At 39.8% G+C, this 16933-nt stretch overlaps 1 protein-coding gene across 2 annotated transcripts in view; it reads left to right on the forward strand.

Annotated features, from left to right (window-relative positions):
• Positions 1 to 4955: 4955 nt before the first annotated feature.
• Positions 4956 to 16933, forward strand: part of LOC140197630 (KH homology domain-containing protein 4-like) — a 60392-nt gene continuing 48414 nt past the window's right edge. The window contains exons 1-2 of one of the 2 annotated variants that reach the window (XM_072257872.1): positions 4956 to 5057; positions 13207 to 13441. In XM_072257872.1, the coding sequence (XP_072113973.1) occupies positions 5029 to 5057; positions 13207 to 13441 (264 nt within the window). In that variant the 5' untranslated portion in view covers positions 4956 to 5028. Of the gene's footprint in view, positions 5058 to 11237; positions 11344 to 13206; positions 13442 to 16933 lie in introns of those variants that run through there. The other variant, XM_072257873.1, reaches the window with a different exon arrangement.

The following is a 16933-nucleotide window of genomic DNA, read 5'->3' on the forward strand; positions in this document are numbered from 1 at the left end:
ACGGGTTATGGTCTTAAACATTCATCAGGGCAGAGACATCAATGTGCATCATCTAATGGATATATTGTGGCAAATCACTAAGGCCTCCATGACTTCAGGCCTCCATCACTAAGGCACGTCTCAAACCATGACTCCTTTTTCATGAAAGGCCAAAGTAGGCGGGCCCACAGAAGTTGAACACGTTGTGGGGTATGTGTGATAGCAATGATAGCTTTCAGGAAAGCTACCAACTTTTGATTCATCATTTATTGTGAACAGCTTGCACTATCTGTGATTCAGCGCGGACGGTCACTGATGTCTGTTATCTCATGGAATAGGTCTGCATAGAAAATCCATAATGGGGGCAACCACGCCGGTTTAAATCTTAACACGTGTTGAAGCTCTTTAGTGCGGCACCCTTTGATCTTGACTGTTGCTGGACCATACAAAATGTCAGACCACAGAAATTGCCCCAAGTACCCCCTTTGTAAGTAGATGCCTAATCCTTGGGTTTGACAGTTCACGGTGACTATTTATTGCTACGTCACAAAAAGTAGAATAAAACTTAAAATCCAAAATAAAATCATCATTAATGCATTCAAAATAGTTTTAAATTTTTGCATGAAATATAAAATGAAGCTTACAATTTAATTAAAAACTGTACTGAACTTCCACTGATACTTAAGTCTGTTGAAACATATATGTATATATAATAAGGCTTAAAACAGAAAAAAACCCAGAAAATTTGGCTACAAATACAGACAACCTTTGTCGTTTGGTGCTGTTATTGGCGAGAAATTCGTTCAGTCAGATTGTGGTGAATCTGTGGACTACATTGCCACAGATAGCTGTGGGGCCAGGTCACTGAGTGTATTTAAAGCAGAGGTTAATAGGTTCTTGATTAGTAAGGGCTTCAAAGGTTATGGGGAGAAGGCAGGAGAATGGGATTGAGGGAAAATAATAGATCAGTCACGATTGAATGTTGGAGCAGACTTGATAGGCTGAATAGCCGAATTGTGCTCATGTGTTTTATGGTCCTTTGTTTTATGGTCTAATGCAGCCTCCTTCATGGCTGCCCCGCAAGCTCATGGTGCCAGGTTCAAAACGTGCAGGACCACCATGGGAGTACTCTGACCATGTGTAGACAGATGGAATTCATTTAGGCTGGCATCATGCTGGGGTGAAGGCCTGATCCTGTGTTGTACTCATCTATGTTCATGACTTGCTATAGTTGCCAGCACAAATTTCTTCTCAAATGTCATTTCCAGCTCCATGTTCTGCTCAAGAAGCATTGCGCCTGGGACAACGGTTGGATCCCACAAATACGCATGGATCTGGACATATCAGGTGTTCTATCCTCTAGTTCACAATAAAGTAGGTTTTACAGTATTAGTCTTTTTAAAACTTTGTTAAGATTAAAGGTCATTAATTTTCCATATATCTGAGTAATAATTTTCTTCATTTTGATTGTATCATACTGTGTACCCATTGGGCAGATGCTTCTGTTCCTGTTTTACTATTTACCACTGTTTCCCTATGTAGATCCCAGCAACATTTTCTCAAGGTATCCAATTACAGGATTTCATTTAAACCATCAAATGGCATCTCGATATAGGGGATTTGACTGAATGTCAACTAGATTGAAGTTAGCAATAGTTTTGGTCTCGTTATAAACTTCCTTTGTTTTTGTAATTTTGTCTTCAGGCCACAGAATGAAGAACTGCCAACTATTTTATATGATAACCTCCTTGGGTGGAAATAAAACAGGGTACTTTGCAGAGCCCACTTTTTGCTGATAAATTACTGCTCAGGCAATGGAAATACCCCATGTAGAATGCAAATATGTAGGACTAAAAAATGTACTTTGCAACTTCAGACTGCTCTGCTGCAAGTTCAGTCAGATAATCTCGAATATGCCAACATAAAATACCCATGGATTACTTATCACTTGCAGACGTATCACTGACCTGACCTGATACATTCCTTCAGATTAGTGTTTTGAATGTTATAAACAAGCTCTCAACAAGAGGGCAAATTTTAAGGTGATTAGAGGAAAGAATAGTGGGGGGGGGGAGTTGGAGATAATTTTTTTTTTAAATGAGGGTGGTGAGTGCATGGAATGTCCTGTTAGGGGTGGTGGTCGAGGCAGATACAGTAAGGACATTTAAGAATCTCCTAGATAAGTACATGGATGAAAGAAAAATGGAGGGCTGTGTAGGAGAGCAGGATTGATTTTAGAGTAGGTTAAAAGGTTGGCACAACATTGTGGGCTGAAGGGCCTGTACTGTGCTGTGATGTTCTATGTCCTATGTTTAAGTTGCTATCCTGCATTTTCGCTACTCCACATGGCTCACTCATTCACAGCTGTTCAGCTGTCTTTCTATACTCTAGGAGCTCCCCCCACAGGTCTTACTGTTAAAATATTGGACTACCGTTCGTTATTATAGATAGAAGAGCGAGCTTTGCCCTTTTCCATCACCCGAATGGTGAGACAAAAATTAATTCACCCACTATGGCACTATTGGGTTCAATTTTGGTCTCCATAATTCAGGAAGCATATGAAGTCGTGGAAGAGTGTGGAGAAATATTTACTGGAATGTTCCAGGGATGAGGAATATGTTACAGGAAAAAAGGTAGAGAAACTAGTTATCAATTGAGCAGAGAAGATTGAAGGGAGATGTGACAGAAGAATTCCAAATAACAAGACAATGTTGATAGAGAAACTTCACAATTGTGGAAACTTCAAGGACACAATCTTAACATGATTACACAAGCAACGTGAAAAAAAAACACTTTTTTACTCAGCAGGTAGCTAGCAGCTGGAATGTACTGCTTAACAGGATGATAAAGTAAAAGATTCTCAACACAGAATCAGATTGATATTTAAAAGAAAAATTACATTGGGGAACAATATTTTTCAAAAGAGTTGCTTCCTCAGCATTTTTTTTTGTTTATGATAGAGCACTTGAAGCCAAACACAAATATAGTTTCAGACGACTTGGTATCACATAGGAATTTGGAGAAACGAGAAATTAACTTTAATTGAATATAATGCGTTTAATTGCATAATAGTGCTGGCACTTTGCGATAGTTCAATTAAGCTAAAACTGTTTTATTTATAATTTTCCTTTGTACTCAGTGTCCAAGGCTTCTCACTTTAAGTGTCCAACAATAATCAGCCAGTATTGATGGATTCGAGTTGCCCTGATACTGTTTCTCTGTGACAGCAATGTCCTGGTGAAGCCTTTCACCATGCTCGACACTGACAGCACCAAGATTTGCAGGAAAGAAGTCTAAATGGAAATGCAGAAAATGAATCTTTAGTGACAGGTTGTACTTCATGGTTTTGTATGCTTGAAGCATGTTGTCAACCAGTTGCACCTAGTTCAGTCCCCTATAGTTGCCAAGAAAATTTTCAACAATATCGTTGAATGCCTTCCATGTGATTTTCTCCAGTCCCACTAGAATTTCTTTGAATTGTCTGCCATTGGTGACCTGTTTGATTTGTCTTCTTTAATCTTGGCATCAGTTATTCTGACATGAGTTAAGAATAGAAAATACAAATATAGGCGATTTTTAAAAAAATAGTTTGTAATAGGGAAATTTCATGGTGATTTTCATGATCAGCAGGCCAAAATCCATAAAATACACTTTAAAGTATTCAGGAAGCAAAATTTTTGTTGCCCACCATTGCCAACCATTTGAGGAGTAGCACGACAATTTTAGATTTGGCACATTACTGTACTCCTATTATACTTCCGGTAAGATGGCGGTGCATTCAAATGCAGTGGCCTCTCAGGAGCCAACCAAAGGTGTATTTTGCATTTCTAAATGTCCTTCTTTACGATTACAGTATAATGCTGGACTTGAAGAATTTCAGGCACTGCAGGTCCAGCCCATCAGTGAGCTGCTCATTGATGGTGGACCTGGAGTTGGTATGGACTATGCTACTGCTTGCTAAGAAGGTGGTGAGCAACTTAACAGTTAGTGATTATCTTAGATGTTTCTCTTGCAATCGTACGACCTAGTTGGACATTGATAATGTGAAATGCTGCGAGTCTTTTCCCCTTATTTATGGGGAAGACGGATGGCAGTGGAGTTGCGTGTCCTTGGTTGCAGTTAGGACTAGGCCTCAAGCCACAGGCTTGTCTGCTGCAGCACTCCAGGAGAGGTGTCACTGGAGGTGGTGTGGTGCAGTGTCCATGCTGGGTTGAGGGCTGGGCCCTTCCATTGGTACTGCCCTCCAGTGTTCAGTCAGTGGAATAAAAGCTGGATTGTGCACGTGCTTACATTTGTCTGCAGACTAAGAACTGCTTGTTCTTGCTGCTAACACCCATTATATATATAATTCTTGTGTGACTATATTTACTTGCAATATGTGCCTTGTGCTGTGTATGACTCTTGGTACTTTTGCACTTTGGCCCTGGAGGAATGCTGTTTCATTTGGCTGTATTCATGCTTGGTTGAATGATAATTAAACTTGAGCTTACTGACTTCTGGACTCAACATTGGGTGTAATAAATATCAGATAAGGATTCTGCATTCCTTCAACCTCTTTCATACAAAATTCTATTTCCAATGTTTTCACCTGTTCACTCACTCTATCTATATCCTGCTGCAAAGTACAAATATCCTCATTAAAATATTTCCTTCCACCTATTTTTGTGTCATGGCAAACTTGGTTACCTTATACTTTGCCCTCTTCTCCATAATCATACATAGATAACTCTGGGACAAGAACTGACTCCTGAGGGACTTCACTAATTATTATCCCTATAACACAATTTCCTGGCAATAACCTCCATTGTGCAATATTCAGTACAATTTTTTATTTTGCAACCATAAACAGTGAGGCTTACTCTACTATTCAATGCCAGTTGGGGGACATTGTTGCGAGCCGATTCCCCATCGCTTGCACACTGCCACTCGGTGGCGGGGAAGACTAACAGCAGCGCCAAGGTTCAGCCCTCCCGGCGGCGGCGGCGCCGGAGACGTGATGATATCAGGCCGCCGACGTTGGACGTAGTCTCCGGTTTGCTCGCTCTCACAATGTCGGCCGGATCGCCGCAGTCTGCGGGGTAAGGAGCTCGGGAATGACGGCGTTTGGTGCTCAGTCCGTTTACTTGCCCGCGTTCTGACTTGCTTAGGGATGTTGATGTATCCGCCAGATTGAGGGATGGTGCAAGGCCGCCACGCTGATAATCGCGGGCGGTGCTTGGTATATGCTTTAAGAAAAAGGAAACCGGTGCGTCGCTGGTCATAGGCCCGAAACCCGCCGAGTAAACTGACGTTGACTGAGCCCAAACCAGGCCTGCGAACAGGCGCACGCTCGGGCCTGGCCGAGTCCAGATCGGTTTGGGACCAGGAGTCGACCCAGGCGCGCAGCCGTCCCGGAACAGGGGCCGACCGGGCCTAAGTCGGCTCCGCTAATCGGACTTCAATCTGAAATAAACCTTTGTGGAATAAATGGGCTCAGTCCGAGTTTGAGGGCGGAGGAGTTGTTGACTGGTAGTATCGCTATAACACTGTTTACTTCTCTACTTTATCAGATTAGACCCAAAATTAATCCCCCTTCCCCGTGTAAGCTTCATACAAGTTGACAGTAAAGAGGCGCGATGAAGCGTTCCCACGGTCTCCTATTCCCTCTTTCCCCTGTATTTGTGTCCTCACAAGATTTTAAATTAAACTTTAAACGTTTTTTGGCCGCAGCTGGGATAAAATGCATTTAAAAAATGTCACAGAAACATGCACTTCACCTCGCTCTCTAGAACTAGTAAGAAATTGCAACACCAATAAGTGCAGGGCTTCTTTGAACTCCGGAATAAATTGGTTCAAGTTTTCAAGACCACTGATCTTAGTATTAACGGATTGCCTTTTAGTCATTTAGAAGTAGGGTTGAGAAGAAAAACATCATGCAGTGTATATGGAAGCAACACACATCAAAGTTGCTGGTGAACGCAGCAGGCCAGGCAGCATCTCTAGGAAGAGATACAGTCGACGTTTCAGGCCGAGACCCTTCGTCAGGACTAACTGAAAGAAGAGCTAGTAAGAGATTTGAAAGTGGGGGGGGGGATGGGGAGATCCAAAATGATAGGAGAAGACAGGAGGGGGAGGGATGCAGCCAAGAGTAGTGTATATGTTGTTTTTTAAAAATGCATAGCTTTTCAATATCAGGTTTCTTTAGGTTGAATTAGACTTAAATTACCTTGCTTAAACCTGGCAACCGTTGCTGTTTCGAATGAAAAGTATTTTGATAAAATTTGCACAGCAAAATATTGTTTTATAAAATCCTATTTCATGATGGAATGCTTTATATAAATTTGATATTTAAATTTAAGGACAAATTGGTAAACATGGGGGTAATGCATTGGAATATTCCAATTTTTTTCATAAAATTTTAGTTAATGTTAAAATTGGATTTCATTATTCTAAAATGATTATCTAGTGTATACAGTGGATTCCAGTTATTTGGGACATTGGGACCAGTATATTTCTGCTTCAGTTAGCTGAAATCTCATGGAAATAGTTAAAAAGATATAAAGAAAACAAACCACTGTTTAAGTGAGTAAATATGTATTTAAATGAAATACAGAACAAATTATAGTAATAATGCTACTACAGTACTATAAAACTGTACTAATTCCTAATTGTTATCGACAGAGAAATTCATCCAGTGTTTGCTACCATGTTCTTTTGATCAACTATACATGAGCAAAATCATCACTGACATCTAGTGCAGATGATGGACTGCCTTCATACAATGCTTTTGGCGATTGCATCCTCCAAATCTTCATTTTCATTGTAACATTCAAGATGATTGTCAATACCTTCAAATTCTTAATAGTTCCTTCCTTGTTGAAGTAGTGAAATTTTTCTTTTTTGCTCCTGGCTGTTTCTAGCATCTCTCAGCCTGAATGCTTGAAACTGCATTGAGCAAAACAGTTCTGAATTGTCTTACTGATTATTTCTTGCCAACTATAAATGACAAAACTTGCTGTTTTTTGAACACACAGACATGCTATTTAAGAACTGTTCGCTGTAAGCACGTGTAATGTCAAACAGCCATACAAGTGCATGCGACTGATGCTAGTTAGAAACTGTTCAGCAAGTCTTTTGTCCAAATTATGTGACATAGTGTCCAAAATAAATGAAAGGTTTCCCATCTATCTTGATAAGTTTTTGTTCTATGAGTTGTCCCAAATAAACAGCTGCCCTGATTAACTGGAATCCATTGTATATGTGGAAAAATTCTCTAAGTACATTTCTCTCGTCTTCAGTGAAACAGATTGACATTAACTGCTACACTGATTTTTGATTGTTTTGTAACTATTTGTATTTTGCTGAGAATGCATATTATCAGTTAATTTACAAACAATATGCATGTGGTGAAGTCAGTGCATTTTTATGAAGTGGTGATTTATAGGTCAGTCTTTAGTATATATTAAGTTGGATCTTTATCGTCTAAAACAAAGTTGAGATTGTGATCAGTTGAAATGTTTTCCACCTTTGCATTCTCCAACCTAAATAACTTGTATAGTATATACAAAATAAAGAGTCTATAGAACAGTACAGCACAGGAATGGACCCTTCCATCTATGATATTGCACTGAGCTAATTAATGTAATGATGCCTCATTAAACTAATTTTTTCAGCCTGCATGTGGTCAATATCCATTCTCTGCATATTCATGTGCCTACCTAAAAGCCTCTTCTGTGGAATCTGCCTGTTTTCGGCAATACATTTCAGATATCCACCACTTTCAGTGTGTTCTCTTCTTCTCCTCCTCCTCCCGATGAATTTCTGATTACCTTACATGTTTCAACCCTGGGAGAAAGATACTGGCTGTGAACTCTATCTGTGCCTCATAATTTTATAAACTAGTATCAGGTTTTCTCTCAACCTGTGCTGCTCCAGAGAAAACAACCTTTGCTTATCCAACCTCTCGTACAGCATCCTGGTTAACCTCTTAAACACCCTCCACATCCTTAGTATAATCAAGTGACCAGGATTGAATGCAATACTCCAGTCGCAGCTTAACCAGAGTTTTATGAAGCATCAACATAACTGCCTGACCATTAATAAAGCCAAACATCTCATTCACCATCTTTACCACCTGCTCGTATGGCAATTTTCAGGGAGCCACTGACTTGGATCCTAAGATCCTTCTATATGCCATTGTGTTTAAGGGCCCTGCCATTACCATGTGCTTACCCTTTACATTGGATCTCCTGAAGTCCAACACCTCACATACTCTCTGAATAAACTCCCATCTGCAATTTCTCTGCTCATATCTACACTGATTATACCTGGTGGATCCTTTACCAACTTCTACACTGTCTGCAATGCCACAAATCTTTGTGTCATCTCGAAACCTGTTAACCCAACAATCCACATCTCACAAACAGCAGAGGTCCCAGTATTGGTCCCTGTGGAACATCACAAGTTACAGAAGTCTAGCAGGAATAAGAATCATTGCCCACTACCCTCTGTCTTTTACAGTATGAATAAATTTTGGTTTAAAGCTATAATTTTAATTACTATAATGAATTAGGATATGCTTTTTTCTTTGGCTGAATTAAAAACTACCTTGAGTCTTTGATTATAAAAAGGAAAGAATAACAATATAGTTTATATCTCGGACTGTTGGTGTAAGTTAAATAATCTGACTGCCACTCAGATTAATTGACTTGATGTTTTATTTCTCATTACCTGTTTTCTTTAGCAAGATTAGCATTTCATTTTGAAGGTTTTTTTTCATTTTAATGAACATTATAAATCTGGCACTGATTTTACATAGAACAGTTCAGTGTGGGAACAGACCCTTCAGCCCACAATGTTGTGCTGAACCAATTAGTAATCAAATGGCCAACTAAACTAATCCCCTCTGTCTGCATTATATCCATATCTTTCCATTTTCCTCACACTTCAGGCACCCATCACTCTTTGTGGGGAAAAAAAAACACCTCTCACATCTTTGAAATTGCCCCCTCTCATCTTAAACGTGTGCCCTCTGGTTATTAGATATTTCAACCCTGGAAAAATGTTACTGTCCGTTTACTCTGTCTATGCCTCTCATAGTCTTATAAACCTCCATCAGATTTCCCCTCAGCCTCTGCAACTCCAGAGAATATAACCAAGTTTGTCCAAGCTCTGGTGCCCTCTAATCCAGTCAGCATCCTGCTGAACAACACTCTGCAAAGGCTCACCATCCTTCCTATAATAGAGCAACCAGAAATGTATGTAGTACTCCAGATGCCCCCTAACTACAGTTTTATAAGTTGCAACATAACTTCCTGACTTTTGAAATCAATGCCTTGAGTAATAAAAGCAAGCATGGGTCAGCCTTCTTATCCATCCTATCAACTTGTGTAGCCACTTTCAGGAGTTGTTAACTTGAACCTTAAGATTCTGTTCATCAACACTGTTAGGGTCTTTCTCTGAGTGGTGTATTGTCTCTTTACATTTGAAATTCTTCACACTTGTAAGCAGGATTTTCACATTTCTGATCAGCTTTGCATTAGTTCATAGAAATTTTCACTAGTATTGTGATAAAGTACTTATGTGTTTGAAGTTAGATTGACTTTGGCTGTGAAGTTGTTTCTTTTTTTTATCCTAGTTTAATGGATTTCACAAATGCTTGTGAGGTAGTGATAGCTACATACCTAAAGATTGGAGAGGGGAAAAAATTGGGAAAAATTTACATTAGATAAAGAAGTCAGTGTTGGCCATGATGGCAATGTAACTAATCCCTTCAACACGCATGTAATCTGTATTCCACTATTTCCTGCTTCAACAACCTCCGTTGACAGTGTGTTTTAGGCACCTTCCACTTCGTATCTGTTTTGAAAAAAACACTCCCCTTCCTCAAATCCTTTTAAGTATCTCCTTCTCTTGTACTTCGTAGTCCTACACCGGGGAGAAGACTGACTACCCTTCTACAGTGGGGCTAGAAAGTTTGTGAGTGCTTTAGAATTTTCTCTGTTTCTGCATAAATATGACCTAAAATGTGATCAGATCTTCGTGTAGGTTCTAAAACTAGATAAAGCGAACCCAATTAGATAAATAACAACAAAACATTATACTTTTTCATTTATTTATTGAGAAAAATTATCCAATATTGCATGTATTTGCTGGAAAAAGTATGTGAACCTTTGCTTTCAGTAACTAATGTGAACCCCTTGAACCGCAATAACTTCAACAAAAACAAAAGAGCTGGTTGTGGATTACAGGAGGAATGGAGACAGGCTAACCCCTATTGACATCAATGGATCTGGGGTTGAGAGGGTATACAGGTTTAAGTTCCTCGGCATTTATATCACTGAGGACCTCGTGTGGTCTGTACACACCAGCTTGGTATGGACCCCCAAATCCTAAGAACTATCTATAGGGGCACGATTGAGAGCATTCTGACTGGCTGCATTACTGCCTGGTATGGGAACTGTACCTCCCTTAATCGCAGGATTCTGCAGAGGGTGGTGTGGACAGTCAGCACATCTGTAGTTGTGAACTTCCCGTAATTCAGGACATGTACAAAGACAGGTATGAAAAAAGGGCCCGAAGGATCATTGGGGACCCGAGTCACCCCAACCATGGTCTATTCCTGCTGCTGCCCTCTGGGAAATGGTACCGCAGCATAAAAGCCAGCACCAGCAAGCTCCTGGACAGCTTCTTCCAACAGGCCATCAGATTGATTAACTCACGCTGATTTGAGTGTATTTCTATATTACATTGACTGTTCTAGTTATTATAACTTACTATAAATTACTATGATTGCATATTGCACATTTAGACAGAGATGTAACGTAAAGATTTTTACTCATGTATGCGAAGGATGTAAGAAATAAAAGTCAATTCAGTTCAATTCAAAATTCCAGTAACTGTTGATCAGTCCTGCACATTGGCTTGGAGGAATTTTAGGTCATACCTTCTTACAAAATTGCTTGAACTCTAGGATGTTGGTGGGCTTCCTTGCATGAACTGCTTGCTTCAGGTCCTTCCATAACATTCTTCTATAGGACTAAGGTTAGCACTTCGACTTGACCATTCCAAAATGTGAAATTTCTTCTGCTTTAACCATTCTTTGGTCAACTGATGTGTGTTTATGGTTGTTGTCTTGCTCGATTCTTCAAAACAAAGTGAGATAAGCCCAGGTTCATTTTAATACAACCCACTTACTCTATATCAAGTCATTAAAACAAGATGGCCGTTATCAATGACTTTCATTTCAAAACAGACTTGATTATACGAGACCACAGGCAGTGGTGGAAAGATGGTTCTCTGACCTGAGGCTAGTGAACAGAGCTACTCCACAAAGATCAAGTGCCAACACCTCTATTGTTTGTGATCTATATAAATGATGAAAATGTAAGTAATGTAGTTTTGAAATCTAAAGACAACGCAAAAATTGGTGCAGTTGTGGACTGCAGCAAGGATACAACAGGATGCAGATCAGAGAGAAATTTGGGTGGCGAAATCACAGATGAAGCTTAATCCTGACAAGTGCAATGTGGAAGGTCAGGTGCAAGTGTAAATGATAGTAAATGGCAGGACCTTTGGAAACACTAATGTACAGGCCCACAGCTCCCTGAAAGTGGTACACAAGTGAATGGACCAGTAAAGACAGCTGTGGTGTACTTGCCTTCTTCAGTCATAGCATTGAGTATACAAGTTGGGAGGTCATAAAGCTAGTTAGGCCACATTGGGAGTGCAGTACAAGAAGGATGTGGAGATTTTGGAGAGGGTGCAGGGGAGGTTTAGCAGAAAGCTGTAATGGGCTATATCAAGAGCTTGAATAAATTCGGTTTGTTTTCTCGGAGGGAAAATCTGATCGAAATTTATTGCATAGTTTATTACAATAAAGAATTCATTGTTCCATTATCGATTGCAAGTCATTCTGGTCCCGAGACAGCAAAGCAGAGCCAAGCCATGACACTGCCACCACCATGTTTCACAGATGGGATGAGGGTCTTATGCTGGAATGCAGTGCTTGTTTTTTGACAAATATAACGCTTCTCATTTAATCTAAGAAGTTCTATTTTGGACTCATCCATCCACAGAACATTCTTCCAATAGGCTTCTGGCTTATCCACCGAACTGCCTGATTCCATCATACCTCTGGTAACATGTTCCAGCCATCTACCACTCTGCATTTTAAAAAAAAACATGCCTTTTACATCTTTAAACTTCCATGCCTCAGCTTCAAAGCATGTCTGCCTGTATTTGACTTTTCTACCTTGAGGATAAGATTCTGACTGTCTACCATATCTATGCCACTGATAATTTAAAAAATCTCTACCAAGTCTCTCCTTAGTCTCCAGCACTGCAGGCAGAAGAACCCTTTCCGTATAGCTCATAACATCTAATCTGGACAGCATTCTAGTAAACTTCTTCTGTACCCTCTCCATGTTCTTACAATGAAGGGGTGACCAGAACTAAACACAGTATTCCGAAAGTGGTCGGAATAAAGTCTTATGTAGCTGTAGCATAACTTCCTTACTCTCATGCTCAATACTCCTACCAGTGGAGGCAATCATGTGATCTGCCACCTTTACCACCTTATACACTTGCATAACCATTTTCAGTGAGTTGTTGACTTGGATCCCAGGATACCTCTGCCCTCAGTGCTATTAAGGGGACTACAATTAACTATATTTTCTTGTCTTATTTGACTTCCTAAAGTGCAACAGCTCTTACTTGCCTGGATTGAACTCCATCTGCCACCTCTGCCCATATCTGTAACTGTTCTGTATCCCACTATATTAACACTGACCCACAACCCCACCTACCTTGCTAATCTACCTCTCTATATTTTCATTCAAATCACTGATATATTTCAGAGACAGAGATCCCAGCACTGATTCTTGCAGAGCACCAGTGGTCATGCCCTTCAGACAGATTAACGGCCTTCCACCACTGCTCTGTGCTATGGGAAATCCAGTTTTGAATGTAAATTTACAATCTATTCTGGATTCCACGCATCTTTATCTTCTGAACATACGACAAGAGATCTAATGTCTTACTAAAGTCCATGTAGGTAACATCCTCTGCCTTATCCTCATCAAATACCTTTGTTACCTCTGGAAAGAAAAGAAAAGCTCAATTAACTTGTAAGGCATGACAAGATCATCCTGTAGTTTTAGATTGAGTGGTTTGCTGAAAGTGGAAAAACATCAAAATGCGTTGGAATTGTGATATCCACAATATTAATCAGTGTTTTTGTTGCTTTAGGCGCCGTAGTAAATGGGATTGTCCAGAATCACTTCCTGTGTCAATAGAGTCTCAGATGAACAATTTCTCAGTCACAATGCCACAGAGTGGAGGTCTCTCAGGCTCTGTGCCAGGCAGCCATTCTTCTCAGTCTTCATCAGATGCATTGGATGCAGCTTCTGCTGCAGCTGCCAGAATTAATGCTATGTTGATGGCAAAAGGGAAACTGAAGTTACCACAGACTCCAAGTAACAGAGTAAGTAATGTTTTTGAATTCAGTACACAGTAATTCTTTTTGACTGCCATTATGAAGTGATAGCATTTTGTTATCTGAAGTCAGCCTGGCAGTAACAAAACATTTGAACAACATTTTCTGTGTCAATGGCACTTACCAGTATGATGCTATATTGAACAACAAAATGCTTCAACCTATATTGTTGCAAACTTGGTATTCTGCTACATATTTCCTTATAGAAAATGCAGACAATTTTATTCTTTGTGAGAAACAGTTGAAGTTTCGGGTTGATGACTCTTTGTCAGTACTCATGCTTTTTGACTTGAAAATGTTAACTGTTTCTTTCCATAAGTATAGCCTGGGCCCATTGAATAAAGGATTAGCTTTATTTGTCACATGTTCATCAAAGCACACAGTGAAATGTGTCATATACATTAATAACCAACACAATCCAAGGATGTTCTGGCGGCAGCCAGCATGTGTTGCCATGCTTCTGGTGCCAGCATAGCATGTTCACAACTCAGTGACTCAAACTCGTACGTCTTTGGAATGCGGGAAGAAATGGAAGCGATTGCTGGGAGAACGTACAGACTCCATACAGACAGCAGTGGGAATTGAACCCAAATTGCTGCGCTGTAAGTTCTTGTGCTATCATGCTGCCCATGTATTTCCAGCATTTCCTGTTTTTATTTTTAGATTTCCAGCATCTGTAGTTTCTTTTTGAGTTTCACTTAAACTCAATCTTTTGTGTGAAGTACTGATGATCATAATTTCTAATGGGGCACTAAACCAAGGCCACTAATCTTTGTTCATATATGATTTTATTACACAGTTTGAAGGCCTTTACCCTGGGTAAACTGGAGGCATCACCCCCAAGATTTGGGAGCTTTTTAAGTAGAAGTCAGCAGTTAATCAGTTTGAATCAAGCTATTCTCTATGGCCTTTATCTCTGAATCATCCCTATGTTTTATCCTTTCAAATCTTCTGAAATGCAACAAGTGAAGAGGAGATTTAACATCCCATCCTCTGCTAGGGCAAGGCTAGTGCTGAGGAGATGATTCATCTCAACCCTTCCTAAAAGCTCAATACCATAGAAGCCAGTATTGAATTAATTTGTGTGATATCTTAAAATAACTGAGTGCATTGGAAACAGCAAAGGCTGTAGAACCAGATGACATCTCGCCTATTGAAGGAATGCACTCCAAAACAAGGCATGCAACTACATGTTGTAACTACAGAGGAACAGCTTGGCACGTACCCAGCCATGTAGAAAACTACCATATGATGTCCCCTTTACTAAAAGGACAAGGACAAGTGCAATCTGACAAGTTACCTTTCAGTTAGTCCACTCTCAATCAACAACAAAATTTTCGATAATGCTATCAAGAGCATTTAATTCTTTAGTAACCGGCTCAGTAATACGTGGACAAACAACAAACAACAGGAATTCTGCAGATGCTGGAAATTCAAGCAACACACATCAAAGTTGCTGGTGAACGCAGCAGGCTAGGCAGCATCTCTAGGAAGAGGCGCAGTCGATGTTTCAGGCCGAGACCCTTCGTTACTTCTGACGTTAGTCCTGACGAAGGGTCTCGGCCTGAAACGTCGACTGTGCCTCTTCCTAGAGATGCTGCCTGGCCTGCTGCGTTCACCAGCAACTTTGATGTGTGTTGCTTTAGTAATACGTGGTTTGGAATTCGTCAGCTTCACTTGGTTTTGAAGCTTATCACACTCTTCTTCCATAAAGAAATGAATTACTGAGAAGTCATTAGGTTGGTATTTCGCAATATCTTAGAATCTAGGAGTCCTGTTAAAATTGAAGTCAGTATGTGTCGTAGAAATAGCATGACCGAAGTACAGAGAAAAATGATTGTTGGACACCAATGATTTCAGCCTCAGTACATTACTGCATGAATTTTTCAGGGCGTTGTTTAGTTCCATCCACTGTTTCCTCAATGACTTACCATCTTAAATTCAGAAGTGGGGATGTGCAATTATGTTCGATTTGATTTCTGAACTCAAGGTCTGCACCACGTTTCAATGTGGGCTAATCTTTGACATGTAAGGTTTGTGTCAAAGTTGTTCTAAATAATGACGATTAGCAACAACCAAAAATCTAACCCCAAAGCATGATGTTCAATGGCATTCTAATTTTGAGTCCCCCTATCCCATCAGCATCCCAGAGGATTGCCACTGATTGACTATATTGCAATTGAAAATTAACCAATATTATGTCATCACTTGTACAAAAATTAAATGTTTATGTTTTTTTATTGAGATGTCCTTCATTTCCAACCTAGAAAAGGAGGCTAAATTAATTGCCAGTTAATTTATTTTACCTGTCTTGGCTCCATATGCCTGTCAAAAATAAAGCAAATAATTGCACATAGATTGTTGTTTTTGTGTGAGAAGATTCAGTGGGATATAAAAAATTGCAAATGATTAAATAATTAGAAGGAAAATTAGGGTACAGGACAGTAGCTAGAAAGTAAAAATGGAGGTTGAGTTTGTTACGTTGGTCCAATAGAAAGTAATGAAAAGTAAAGGAAGCAAACATATTTTGTATTAGTCCTCACTAGTTTACACATTGTAAGTTACATTCAGAAAGGCTGTAAATTACAAATTGGAAGAAAAGCGGGAACATCACCAAGAAAATGTTGCCAGGTAAATTGTTGGAGGTATCACATACCAAGTCCCTGGGTCATGATGGACTTCAGGTTGGAGACTTAAAGAAGTAGGATGGTGAGATAATTCATGCTTTGGTTTTGATTTTTCAAAATTTCTCTGGTGTTAGGGAAAGTTCCATTAGATTTGAAAACAGAGAATGCAACTCTATTCAAGAAGAGCAGAAGTCAGCAGAAAATTTAGCTGGTTAGCTTAAAGCCTGTCATGGGGAAATTGAAATTAGAACAGGACATTTGGAAAAATTTAATGTAATCAGTTAAGATCAACCATATACAACCCTGAGATTCATTTTCTTGTGGGCATCCACAGTAAGTACAAGAAGCACAACAGAATCAATGAAAGACCGCTCCCAACAGGACGGACAAGCAATCAATGTGTAAAAGACAACAAGCTGTACAAGCACAAAAAGAAAAGAAAAATAAATAATAAATAAGAACTAAGTATTGAGAATTTGAGATGAAGAATCCTTGAAAGGGAGCCCATAGGTTGTGGGAACAGTTCAGTGAAGGGAAGAGTGAAGTTATTCCCTTGGTTTAAGAAGTTGATGGTTGAGGGGTAATAACTGTTCTTGAACCTGGTGGTGTGCGTTCTGAGAAGAGAGCATGACCTGGAGGGTGGGGGGTCCTTGATGATGGAAGCTGCTTTCCTGTGACAGGGCTCCATGTAGATGTGCTCAGTGGTGGGGAGGGCTTTGCCTGTGATGGACTGGGCTGTATCCATTACTTTTGTATGCTTTTCTATTCAAGGGCGTTGGTATTTCCATACCATGGCGTGATGCAACCAGTCAATCTATAGATGTTTGTCAGAGTTTTAGATGAAATGTCGAAT

This window comes from Mobula birostris, chromosome 5, assembly GCF_030028105.1.
Source record: "Mobula birostris isolate sMobBir1 chromosome 5, sMobBir1.hap1, whole genome shotgun sequence".
NCBI lineage: Eukaryota > Metazoa > Chordata > Chondrichthyes > Myliobatiformes > Myliobatidae > Mobula > Mobula birostris.